Genomic DNA, 13506 nt, shown 5'->3' with positions numbered 1-13506 from the left:
AGTCTTTCCCTTTTTCATTACAGTGGTGTTTTTCTTGTAAATCCTGCCCTGTAGTATGATGCTTGTGGCCTTGCCAGGCCCATGTCAAGTGCCTCACTAGAGTAACACTGGCCCTACTCATAGGAAGTGCCAGCTTTCTGTTGGTTAAAATAGATCACATTTATCTCTCAAGCCCTCAGAAATTGTAGCTGTGTATCAAAAGTTCTAGGTAGCTGACCATAGATAATATAGGTAAAATTTTGGTTTTAAAATAAAGGTGTGGTACACATTAAACATGTGATAAAAAAAAGTCACATAGCTGATTTTTCACCCTTTTCTGAGATCTCTAGAGGTGCTGTCTTTTCCCTGTAGCCCAACATGGACATTGCCATCAGCCTCTTTGGCTCTCCAAATCCTGTTGGTTCTTTATGGGGGCATTTTTCCTTTCAGGAAGATTTCCATACTCATCCTGGCCCTGCGAGATCTCTGCCTTGGTGCTTCCATTGGTGAACATTCCATGATCACACACACCAGGCAACTTAGCATTTTTTATCCTACAGACTTATTTGCTATCTCATGTATGTATTCTCATATGTGTGGTTTTCCCGTTGGGTACTTAGATTTGGATGAGCTTTTATAGACTTTTTGGTTTTGATTTTTAAGTGAGCTGCTACCTAAGCTATTTGTTTCACCCTTACAATTGGTTGCAAAAATAGTGGATACTTATATGATGTGATTGAGAAACACCAGGAGGAACTACTGTGTTTCCCCGAAAATAAGACCTAGCTGGACCATCAGCTCTAATGCGTCTTTTGGAGAAAAATTAATATAAGACCTGGTCTTATTTTAATATAAGACCCAATCTTATATAAGACCAGTTCTTATATAATATGATATGATATGATATAATATAATACCTGGTCTTATATTAATTTTTGCTCCAAAAGACATATTAGAGCTGATTGTCTGGCTAGGTCTTATTTTTGGGGAAACATGGTATCTTACCCAAAACCTTCTCCCACCAGTCCTTCATGGTGCCTGAGTACTCAATAAGACTTTTATTCCTTTGGTTCTTGTTTCCTGACAGCATTCATTTGGAAAATGCAAATAATCCTATGCTCCTCAGTAAATACCAGAAAAGAGGCCAGGAATTTTAAACCAAGATATCTCAGGGGTTACTGTGGAGATGAAGGAGGTCCAGGAATGCCATCCCCACTTCAACTAGAGCCAATCTACTTTTGCTTTATGGACTGAAGTTATCCTAAAGCTTTATTTATAAGCCATTCAGCTGCAAAAATAATTCTTTTATAAAACCATTCCTTTATGGCACTAGGTTTCAAATTTTATCATGCACAGGAATCCTCTGGAAGGCTTGTTATCACACAGATTGCTGAGCCCCACACCCAGAGTTTCTAATTTGGCAGGTCTACGGTAGGGCCTGATAATTTGCATTTCTACCAAGTTCCCAGATGCTGCTGCTGGTCAAGAGACCATAAACTCTGAGAATACTGCTTTAGGGAAATGTGTTCAGAGCTTCCCAGAATTCTCTAGGAAAAGCACTGGCAGAGGATAGGGGTCAGGGTTGGAGAGCGAGTGGGAGAACACCTCCAGAAGGGAAGTTGATTGGTTCAAAAAAATCAGTCTCCCTATTGATTGTTGTTTATTTATTTTTCTTTTTAAAAAATTTTATTTAAATGTAGTTGATATACAATCTTATGTTGGTTATATTAGTTTCAGGTGTACAATATAGTGATTCAACATTTTTATACCTTACAACGTGATCATCCCACTAATTCTAGTAATCATCTGTCTATTTTGAATCCCTTCATTTTCATATCTAAAGTAAAAAGCCACCAATTAGGGTTTCTGACCTCTGGGCTTTGGGCGTTAACCAAATCTCAAAAGAGAGTTTCCCTATGCCTAGTCCTAAGCACGGATGGGAGCTTCCATAAAAGCTGTTGACCAGGCCTTCCTGAAGCTTTGATTCACTACTAAGTTTAATGTCACAGAACCAGAAAGGACTTCAGATAGGGCCTCTAGATAATGCTAACATTGTGAATGATGGGTCATTTAGCCTAGGCAGTGTGATGCCAACATCAGGAGATTCTAACAAGTTGGAAAGAATGAAGCTAACCGAGCTAAGCCTACTAAATGTATGAATCAATAGAATTAGACAGTGGTTACAATATAAAGACAATTTTATTGCCAATAAAAGCCTTTAATAACTCATTTATCCCGTTTCAGTAGGACCTTATTCTTTCTGATGAAAATCCAGTCATAGCATCTCTCATTAAAAATAAAATTATTTTGAAATAAATAAATATATAAAATAAATAGCATGTACATTTCATAAATAGTTTGTCCTTATGCACAGTATCCATGCTTATATTTTAATAGCATTTTATTACAACCTACTCCATCTCCCACTTCCAATGGCAGGAAAACTGCATGTCAGGACAGATGAGAAATCTGCAGAGCCAATGCAGGGTCAGCTTGCAGCAGGGCTGTAGGGATTTTCTGAATTAGACTTCCAAAGCTCTGTAGGTAGCATCTATGACAGATTTCTTGGTCTTTCATTTACCCATTGTCAAGGTATTTGGGTAGATTGTGGGGTAAGACACCCTGGCCCTTGGCAAGGGCCCCCATTCTTTCTCATGCCACCTCAGGGGAAAGAACATGAGTAAAGACAAAAGTATATACAAGATTCCCTCTAGCCCACCCCTCCTCCCACATCCCTCCCCAAAATAACCCAACCTTGATATACACTTTGAACAACAAGGGAACAGCTGGGTCAAGTTGAACAGTAAGTGCTTCTCTGTTATCTAAATTGATAGGAAAGAGAATTGGAAAGCTACACGTATAGTGCTTACAGAGACAACTGTGGCCGCAGAGTACACAGGTCACAGAGGTCACACTAGGGTCCATTACCTATAGCGGAAGAGATCTCTGGACATGGAGGGCAACTTAGAAGGATCTACTGGCCTGGGTAAAAAGTGAGTGAATTTCTGGTGTCGTTTAGTCCTGTATCCCTCCCGGGGTGAGCCGTCTTTATTCAGGGCCACATAATACTGTCTCTCTGAGTCCGAGTGTTTGTACAAGGTGGAGGCATAGGTGTTGTACCAGTTTTCTTCAAACTGTTCCCGGAAAACACATTCACGTGTGAGTTTCTTCTGTGAGGGTGAGAAAACAAAGCAGAGCCCATTATATGACTATTTCTCCCATCCCAGCTTGCTGGTGGAGAACCCTGAATTAGCAATAGCACATTGATATTAGAAAATTTCAGTCCTATCTCCCAGTATAACTGAGGTATCATCTTTCCAAGTAGTACAAGAGAATCCTGTCTGTATCACCTCCGTCTTCTTTCATGAGCCACACACAAATATTTTAGGTGAGATCTTTCCTGAAGGCAGGAGACTGGAGGAGATGGCCTCACCTGGCTCTTGGAGACTGAGATTTTTCTGAGCCTGAGAATTTCTGCTATGGCCTCCCAATGTCCCACTGGCACGTCTGAGTTTCCTCCCTACTTAGGGCTAATGATGTTCAAATCCATTGAGAATACAGTCAACTATGTTAACTGATAGGCAAAGGCCTTGGATCTGTATAAAGTTCCATGGAAGGTGATTTCTCATGATGAAGGGTCTCAGGCCTGTCAGTTGGATAGCTCAGAAAAGATCTCCTTGAAAAGTTCCTCCAATCTGGCTATTTCAAGCTAGCAGTTCTCGGGTCTCTTGCCTCTGTCCCTTCTCACACTTGATCCAACCGCCATACTACTTGCTGGGGTTGCCGATACTGAGTGCTGGGGACAGGCATATCGCTTAGGTGTCAGGGAAAAATGTGCTCTGATTTCAAGGGGTGCAGGCAGCCAGAAAGCATGCTATGTGACTCAAAAGCCAAAGCCACAAGTTGGGATCCCATTCACCATTTCCCAGATCTTGGCTAGCTTCCAGAAAAGAGAACATGCACTGCAGCCAACCCAGTCCTAGCTGGGGACTTCGGGTTGTCACCAGACCCAGGAACCCTCTCTCTTTATTTGTTTGTTTCATTTAGCCTTTGGGATTCAGCTGAAGCAATCTGGAAATCAAGGACTGTGTTGTTAATCTCAGAATCCTCAATCTGAAGGGCAGCTCTTACACTGCTGATTTTTGTGCCAGCTAGTCTGCTACTCTTCTGGGCACCCATTAAAATTCAGATGTGCTCCTTGGGAGGGTTAATGCCCCAAACCATTACCATCTACTGACAAACCAGCGCAGCTCACTATATCATCAGACTAGCTGGCTCTTTAATGGAAAAGGCGAAAGCAAGTGTGCCATAGTAAAGCTTATGTTTTTTTTTTTTATTATTATTTTTTATTTTATTTTAAATTTTTATTTGTATTAAAACAAACTCATAAAGAATTACCGATTTTACAAAACTTAGATTGGTAACTGCTTACTGAACAATAATTTTCCATTAACCTCCCCTTGTTGGAGAGCAGCCTCCAAAGGCCTCCCTAACTGGCAGTTTCAATGAGATATTTGCAAATTAGTTCTAGTTTATTACAACTAATGGACTTATGAAGAAGGATTTTGGTGTTTGTTTGCATATAATTCTCCATCCAAATGGTCAGTGCCTGTCCAATTATCAGTGGGACTAGATAGTGTATTGCAATTATGTAATGCAATTATGAAACAAAGCAAAAGGAAGTGTGGTCCAGGCAGAACGTGCTATGGAAGGTCCCAGCAGGAAGACGAGCTGGTGCACTGTCCTCGACTGAGCCAGTGGTTCCAGCCCAGGGATTCTGCTGCACTGGGTCTGGGCTGTGGCCCTGTCGCAGCTGTTTGGAAAGGCCCCTGGGGGTGCACCTGTGGAAGGGGGTGGGGTCAGGGAGGCTTGGCCTCTTCTCATGCTCCTCCACCAACTTGAAGTTTGGTCAAAGTGGTGGGTTTCCAATTCCTGAGTTTTGATTTTGCTATAAAATGGAAGAGTTGGACTACAGTGGGGTCCTCATCCTGTGACATGTGAGGGAAGTGCATGGGCTTTTGGGGTCAGGCCACTGGAACTGGTACTCTCTCCTGAGTCATTCTTTCTCCCTGTCCTTTATTTCAGTCCTTCCCAAAGTAAAGCTTATGTTTTAATGGTGGCTGAATGAGTGAAAGTGTTATGTAGCAAGTTCCTGGGCAGCCAAGAAGTGGTTTGAAGACACTAATCCTTTACATTTGACAAAAGTGCTTTCAAATGCTAGATAAAAGTTTTTATACTTTTGCCTTACATTGTCCAAACACTGGTGGTAATAGCCTCCGATGAAAAGAAAACCTTAAACTTACCGACCCATACAGCTCTCCTCGCTCGTTCATCCCTAAGTATAGTCCAGAGTCCACGCCCCGGATGCTGATCAGCCCCACGGCTAGGCTGATAAACTCCAGGATGCCTAGAGCAAAAAAGTGAGTGTCATTTCCATTACTGATATCAAGCTAAGAGGAAGCTGTCCAGGTGACATGAACTTTCAGTCATTTATCCCCAACTAGAAGCCAGTCTTGTGTGCCTTTTGTGAATTACCTGATAAAACCATTTTTTGCAGCAAGAATAGAACCTCAGGCAGTGAGTCTCTCTGAACTTCAGTTTTTCCATATGTAAAATGGGGGAAATACTTTCTGCCTCTACTCAACACTCTTAGGCATATCATAAGAGACTGTGAGAAGGCTTTGGCTATAAAAGCTCCATAATTATAAGGTACTATTACTGTTAAATGCCACTATTTCAAGAAATGGGTGGGCAGTTTTCTAAATGGGAGAATGTGGCCTTGTTTCTGTATCTTCCCCAAATCACTTCCCTCTGACCTAGAGCACACATCATTACCTTGCTGTCCTCTAGGCTGAACTTGTTTTGCACCCTCTTAGCTCCCATGTCCTTAAAGCCACATGAGGCTGTCAACTGCCTGTAGCTGACTCTAACAAAGGCCACACAGGCCACTCACTAAGTTTGTTTCTCCTGTCATAGGCAGGAGGCAAAATTGGCCCAGTGAGAGCTTTCTCCTAAAAAGTGTTCTCAGCTAGTGCAGTCCCAGGCTGACAAGCCTGTCATTCTCCCCTTCTCGCTAGAGAATTTTAAGTTTATCCATGGCAAAGAGTTGGCAGGTAGTATTGGACTTGATACTGATTTGAGATGTTGCAACTTTAAGGGGAAAGGGAAGACATTCAGAAATGTCCCTTTAGCAGACAAGGTTAGAGTTGAGGGTTTGAAAATGTTTTCATTTACTCAGCAGCAGTAGGAAGAGAAAAGAAATCAACTAGTAAGAGGGAAAAAAGGACCAAGAACTGAAATAATGGTGACACTAAAGACTTTATACTTTCGTCCTAAGATAGCACATCTATTATATGGATGCAGCTATAATGGGCAACTAGATTCCTCTGTGATATTCCTGTCTCTAACCATGTTTTTCAATGTACAGACCAAAACTTGATACAACTGACTCACAGAGGCATCCAAAGGTATGAAATGAGCTCATATCTGGCTCTTTCTTGTCTAAAAATGCAATTCTTAAGGGTAATAACAGTCTATGTAATCTACATAGGGAGTGAGACTGATTCCTTAAAGTTCACTTAAAAAATGTAAGTGGTTAATTTTGTAATCAGGTTCAAAACTCCAGTGGGAAGTCTAAAGAGCCCCAGGGACTTTGGCTGGTGGGTGGGTGTTCAGGTGTGGCAGCTTTAGGGCACATGTTTCCATGGCCCACTGGGATCCATTCAGAGAATGTAAAGTTCTTTGGCTGCCATTGTATAGAACGCTCAGGGTGTAGCATTTGGCCTCCAACATCGAAATCATCCAAGTTTTATTCTCAGTCTGGTTGTTACCAACTCTTATAGTACAAAGAAAGGAGTTTTAGGAAAAGAGATTGATACAAGATGGTAGGAGAGGAAGGGAAAATACCAGGTGCCAAGTAACGGTTAAGCAGATACTGATTTAATGGACAAAACACTTTAGTTGTACCATAGAATGTTCTGATTTTGTTTCTGCCCTGTTTAACATTTTTTTAAATTTATTGGGGTGACAATTGTTAGTAAAATTACATAGATTTCAGGTGTACAATTCTGTGTATTACATCATCTATAAATCCCATTGTGTGTTCACCACCCAGAGTCAGTTCTCCTTCCATCACCATATATTTGATCCCCTTACATTTTAATAAATAACTTGTAAAAGGACATACGTGGACTGCTTACCTTAGTTCCAGAAGACATACAGCTGAGAGGGTGACAAACAAAATCCAAAGAAATGTCAAGAGAATGGAAAAATGGGCTGACTCTATCAAAGTAAGCTTTAATTAGAATAAAATGTAAAGTCCTAAACAAATGATAAACAGAAACTCATAGACACAGACAATAGTTTAGTGGTTACCAGACGGTAAGGGGGGTGGGGGGTGGGAGATGAGGGTAAGTGGGATCAAATATATGGTGATGGAAGGAGAACTGACTCTGGGTGATGAACACACAATGGGATTTATAGATGATGTAATACAGAATTGTACACCTGAAATCTATCTAATTTTACTAACAATTGTCACCCCAATAAATTTAAAAAATAAATTAAAAAAAAAGTAAAGTCATGAACTTTGGTCCCCAAACCAATTACCTGAGATGTTTTCTTGGGATTCTTTGGGGGAGGGTGAGCCTCAATTGCAGACAGGTGAATCATATTCCTTGATTTTTGGCCTATTATCACAATCGGTCTGTGCAAGGGCTTTTTGTTTATCTATTTCTTTCTTTTTATTTCCATACTCTGCTCTCATCCTCCTCCCCACTTCGGGTAACCACATATATTTTCTTGAAAACATGTACTGTTCTTTTGTGTCTTCATGCATTTTTATTAAATGCAAGTCTGTCCATCTTTGGAATGGGGAGATGTGGCATAGCAAACCATGCACAACAATGGTTTAAGAGATTTGATTGAACAAGGTAAGCTCAGTGTGGGTGACTCATGAGATCATTAAAAAGCTAATATAATGTAAACTAGTCATGTAAAAATTAAAAAATATTAAAAACCTAATGTAGTAGATTGGGGGAGAGTGGTTATCAATTTGTGAGGGGTATAAATGTCTAACTATTACATTGTTTTGTACACCTGAAACAAATAAAAAAAAAGCTAATGTAAAAACTAGTAAAAAGGGGGGGGAAGTTAATGTGATTTAAGGCTACACTGATAAAGATCTAGTAACTGGCATAAGGGAGAGGACTGCTCCACTCTGTCTGTTTTAGGTAGGTCACACTGAGAAGACTGTTTATAGTTTAAAGAGGGCTATGGAAAAATAGGAGCATGTTCAAAGGAGAACAGCCAGTGTGGCAAGGAAACGAGAAACCAGGTCATGATTCAGTTCTGGGTGCTAAACTTTGAGGGATAGCAACCTGCTGGAGCTTTCAGTTCTTTGCTTTGCTTAGGCAGATTATTTCTGAGCTTCAAGTCTTAGTTCCCTCATTCTCTAAGTATCTCATGTCTCTGACCACCCTGAGCTAATTAAGTAGCAGAGGGCAGCTTGTGATCTCACCGTCCAAGACCTGGTGTGAGAACAAATCATGAAACCCAAGAGGTGTGGCCATTTGAGTCACCACAGTTTTTCTCCAACTCTGTTAACCTTGATGCCAAAGGATAGATCATACAGGAAGTCACTTGGGTTGTGTCCAGTAACAGGGGTCTCCAACAGCTGGAATCATCCCTGCCCAGCTGTCTTTGGGCATCACTTCCCCTTGCCAATTTTCCTATTAGCTGGATTCAAACTGTGGGAACCCAGTGGCACATGATGATGGAACAGATATTCCTAAACCTTAGCCTGAATCCCAGCCAGCATGAAGGGAGAAAGAAAACAAGCCATTTTCACATTTTCCCAGCTACAGCTGGAGAGGGGTGTTAACAGCAAAGTGTTGAGGCAAAGTATTAAGTAGACAAAATTTGTCCTGGTACTCTCACCCCCTTCAAAGCCCAGGACCTCCCTCTGCTCTGCCTCATCTTGACCTGTCCACCTCAGGCTCTGGCCTTTGCTTGACAATTTCCAGACTCTTCTCTTCTTACACCTTTTCCCCCATGGCGTCAGTCAAAACGGATCTGTCCTGGACCCCACTGCTTAAGGAACTAGCTAGATGACTGGCTAATGTGTTATTTAATCTGGTTCCATAACTTGCCTGAGCTCCCTCAGTCATCCTTTCAGACCTTTAGGGCCAAGACAGTGCTGCCTTGGCATCTTGCCAAATAAGAACCAGATCACTTAAAAACTAAAGCAGCTGTAGGAGCCTGCTCCATCCCACCTGGCCAGAGGCCTCTCCTCCAGTCTGGCTCCCAAGCTCTGCTCTGCCAGTCCACAGGTGCCCCTCAGGAATGTCAGTATCCCTATGAACCTCATGTAAATGCCAACAGCCAGGCAGAGATTGAAATACTCCTGGCTACTGATTGCAGAATGGGGGGTGGGAAGGGGAGGATAGGCTGTGCCAACAGGTTATTATTTGGAGTCGGGGCTGCTCTTGGGCTCAGCCTGACTCCTGAACACATGGATTCCAGGGTAATCCTTGGGGGCCCTGCTCTCCAATTACAACAAATAGCTATTTACTTTACATGGCCTTTGGAGACTACCTCCTCCCCCCAAGCAGAAATCTATAATATTTTATATCTTAAGTCTGGCCTACTTTACCCTGCTGGAATGTTGACTGCTAAAGCACTTATGGAATGTTAAAGTTTCGATTTATTGAATACCCTGGCTGATTAACTCAAATGTGGAGGGAGGAGACTCAAACGCCACCTCTTTCTTTGCCAAAAGCTAAACTGCAAAAGAGTAAATGTGTGTTTGAAAGTTGGCAAGGGAGGTTACAAAGAGACAGCTTCAACCAGTTATCATTTCCTTTACAGGAAATACACGGAACTGCCAGGAAGCCAGGGAAGGAGGACAGGGAAAAGGTGATGCAGAGGTGGTCTCAAGCAGTGTTTGTTTGTTTGTTTAGTTTTTGTTTGTTTGTTTGTTTGTTAAGGCCAAACCAAAAATGAAGCAGTCAGTTAAGCAGCAGTGAAAAACATCCCTTCTTCCTGCCAGTTTTATTTCCTTTGGTTTCTGCTTAAACTTAACACCCCTAGCAGGCCTGAGAGATGAAAAGAAATCAAGATGTGTCCTTAGGGAGGTAATTAAAGACCACTTATCCCAAGAACCTATTACTGATTTATGTTGACCTTGTAGGTTATTGGGCTCAGCTTAGGCACAGAGTCAGACAAACACTTGTAGCCGCTGAGAGCCAAGCTCGTAGTTTCTCCACCTCTACTGCCCCATCCCACATTTCTCCATCATTTCATGCTTTTTCTTTTATATATCAGGAATGAGCTACCCCAGTAATTTTTAGGCCATTTTGGGGAGACTTTGGGAAGCTCTGAGGCCTGGGTGGGAGTCCCATTCCTTTTGAAGAGGAACAAAAGGCGACTGCAAAGTCACAAGTGATGGAAGGGAAAGGAGCCAAGTTAACACTCCCTCTCCCTCCACCCCACCTTATCACCCTTTTGAGAACCTGCTGCAAGTTTATACAGACACCTGCACCCCTCCATTACCCCCACCCCACACACAACCTACTGCACTCCAGCTCTGTGAGTGCATTTTTCCAAGATGACATAGGCCTCATTAGGGTTCCTGCTTGCTCCCAGCAAGGAAGACCAGCCCTGGCCCTAAGTTGTTTGCTAGACTTGGCCTCTGTGCACCCCCTCCCCTTTTTACTGTGCATTCCAGATGCAGCTCTAGCAAGGCATGGGAACAGGAGGATGGGGAAGTTTAGGGGGGTAGGGAGGGTGGGAAAACGAAGGGAATGGTATTATGCCTGAGGGTAGGCAAAGCCTCTTACAGGCTTAGGGATAGAAGGTGTCCTTGGGTCACAGGGTTTTTGTGAGGAAGTCGGGGCATTGGGGGATGGGAGGACCAAGGAAGGGTAGCTGTCACAGCAACTGAAAAATGGTTTAGCAGAGAATAGGAAACAAAATAAAAATGGCCAAATTACTGAAGAGTGAATATATTTGCTTAGAAACCTAATGATCTCCATCTCAGTTCAAGGTTTGTATTAACTGTATTCTGTACGTGAGACAGGCAGCTGTGCCCTTTGAACAATCTGCAGAATGGCGGGTAGAGAAACCCTGGATGGAGGTTGGACGTTTCCTGTCCTGGGCCCAGGAGACACCTGTTTCTGTAGCTGGGAGTGGGCCCAGGACCGTTTCCTCATTGAAGCAAGGAGTCCAGAGGTAGCTCCGGGCAAAAGCTGCCCCAGGGCTTCGCCCTTGCACAGTGGACACCGGGAGGCTTTCCTAGTTTCTCCACTATCCAGCTCACGCCGAGCTGCCTGGATTGGCCCCCACCCCAGGGCAGAGCAACCCAGAGGTAGGCAGGTGCCACAGCTGTCGCGTCTCTGCGGGCCAAAAGCGACTTGGGCGTGGACCGCCCACCCATCACATCCATGGCCCAGGACGGCTCCTGCTCCAGGCTATTGGCCGCGACAACCCTGCTGCCCTCGAGGCTCTGCCCCTCGCTGTAGCCGCGGTCCCTGACCTCTTCCGCGGGTGCTCCTACCCCTCTCCCAGCTTCACCTGCTTCCATCCGAAGCACAGCGTTCAAGTCCCAGAACGATCCCCTCGCACCCAGGAGACGGAGGGAGGGTGGAGTGGGGGAAAGGAGAGGTCTCACCTCAAGACGCCCCCGCCCCCTCCCGAGCGTCTGAGGGTGCCAGGCGCCCTGACGCTGCGCGGCTGAAGTCCGCACGGTCTTGTCACGCCTGGCCGGCGTCCCTGGCAGCCTCCCGCCTCGACGGGCCGGGACCGCACCGAGCTGGGGGCGGTCCGTGGGGCCCGAAGCCCGAGCCCGGAGCCGTCGGCTCCCAGAGCGCCGTCCGTCCGCTCGCCTCCCGTCCCTCCCCGCCGCGTCCTCACCGAAGCGGCTGTGGTCGTGGCGGGTGCCGTGCACCGTGCCGTTGGGGAAGATCTCCAGGTGGAAGCCGGTGCGACAGTACAGCTGGCGGCGCCGCAGGATCCCCTTCAAGTGGGCGAAGTCTGTGGGCGAGCCGCGTTGCAGCTTCCCCTCGATCTGGCCCAGGCGCTCGTTCAGGAAACCTGGGGAGTCAGCTAAGGGCACGTTCCCCAGAGACGAGGAAAAACCGTGCAGATCCCAGTCCAAGGAAGCGAAGACCCCCCCTACCTCCGCCATGGCGTGGCGCGCGGGGCCGAGCCGGGGCGGCGGGGCGCGAACTGCCTCTCCCCGCAGCGGGCGTGAGCGATCCGCGGGCGCTGGCTGGCTGGCTCGCTCGCTCCCTCGCTCCGCGCTCTGCCGAGTTGCAGTCGACGTCTGTTCGCGTCCAAGGAACTTTTCAGCCGCGGGGAGCGTGGGGCAGCGCGCTCCTGACCTTGCTTTCAGTCAAAGTGCCGCTTCCCCTCTGCATCCATCTCCCTGGGCCTCTCATAGCTGGCTTCGTCGAGATATCGGATGCAAACGGCACTTTATATAAGTACCCACTCCCCTTACATTGACATATTGGATATTTAAATACAAGCCACACCTCACTGGCATCCCCTCGGAGATTGGTGTGTGAGTTCTTTTTTTTTCCTTCTCCTTCTCGTATCCATTTGGCTCTTTTTGGGAGAGGGAGGGGGAAGGGGGAGAGAGCGAGCGAGCTTCACTCCCTCTTTTATTATGAAAAAATGGCAGGAAAAAGCTACACATTGCAGTGAGGCATAACTGCTTTTGGCAGGTTTTTCTGAAACTGCTGATGAAATAACGGAGCCCAGTGCGTGGAAGGCTGTTGGCGCCCACGGCCACTCAGGCCTGTTGCGTGGAGGTCTGTCTGCTGCGCGGGGGCAGGCCCCACCTCCCACGCGTACTCTAGCTTCTGGCCTTGGGAAAGTGGCGTGAGAGCCGGGCCGGGGGGTTCACGCGATCCTGAGCCCCTCTTGTTCCCTGGCTGGTCAGGAGCTGCAGAAGGGGTGCCTGGCCTGGGATAGGGGCTCCCTGTTTTCTTTGTTCTGTTGCCCCCAGTCCCACTCCCCACCTGTAGGTCGGCAGGGGGCTGAGGAAGTGAAAGATCCGGAAGCGAATGCAGTTGCAAATTTTGCGATTGGGGGTGGTGGCGGTCCCAGCAGGCACCAAGGCGGGGCCTTAAGGGGTCTGGGAGGAGCGGTAAACCCCACGGAGGAAAGAAGACATTTTTGAGGGACGTTACAGCTTAGGAGAAGGAGGGGGGGGGTAAGAAATAGAAAGCGATCTTTTTGAAAAATGATCTCCACTGGCTTTCTGGGCGCGCTTTTACAAGGCTCTAGAGAGCAAGCTCGATGAGAGGCCATTGGAAGCCTGGTGGGGGCTTCCCCCCACTTCTTTTCTTCTTGGAAACAGGTGTTTTCTCGCTCTATCCTGTGCCTTGCTCCAAGATATTCTATCAGGAAGAGCAGCAGTTGGGGCGGTAACTGGAGGCAGTCAGGGCAACGGGCAGCGTCGAGAAGACCTGGGAGCAGGTGCCCGGCCTGCTACGTGCCCCCTGCGCCCCTGCCCGGCACCTG

General features: G+C 45.8%; 1 protein-coding gene across 1 annotated transcript; it reads right to left on the bottom strand.

Annotated features, from left to right (window-relative positions):
• Nucleotides 1-1697: 1697 nt before the first annotated feature.
• FGF16 (fibroblast growth factor 16) lies at nucleotides 1698-12226 on the bottom strand. The gene is made up of 3 exons (XM_019716354.2): nucleotides 11890-12226; nucleotides 5283-5386; nucleotides 1698-3149 (listed from the first exon to the last, which is right to left on the bottom strand). Exons 1-3 carry the CDS (start codon nucleotides 12161-12163, stop codon nucleotides 2904-2906), a joined length of 624 nt encoding a protein of 207 aa, XP_019571913.1. The 5' UTR covers nucleotides 12164-12226; the 3' UTR covers nucleotides 1698-2903.
• Between the last annotated feature and the right edge of the window lie 1280 nt (nucleotides 12227-13506).

This window comes from Rhinolophus sinicus, chromosome X (assembly GCF_036562045.2).
Source record: "Rhinolophus sinicus isolate RSC01 chromosome X, ASM3656204v1, whole genome shotgun sequence".
NCBI lineage: Eukaryota > Metazoa > Chordata > Mammalia > Chiroptera > Rhinolophidae > Rhinolophus > Rhinolophus sinicus.
The sequence above is the reverse complement of the archived record's forward strand: the minus strand, read 5'-3'. Positions and strand labels throughout refer to the sequence as shown.

Coding starts and splice junctions, on each gene's coding strand:
- FGF16 (XM_019716354.2), bottom strand. CDS start 12,163: ATGGCGGAGGTAGGGGGGGTCTTCGCTTCCTTGGACTGGGATCTGCAC. Junction 5,387..11,889: donor CCACGACCACAGCCGCTTCG/GTGAGGACGCGG, acceptor TTTTTGCTCTAG/GCATCCTGGAGTTTATCAGC. Junction 3,150..5,282: donor GAGGAGAGCTGTATGGGTCG/GTAAGTTTAAGG, acceptor TCACCCTCACAG/AAGAAACTCACACGTGAATG.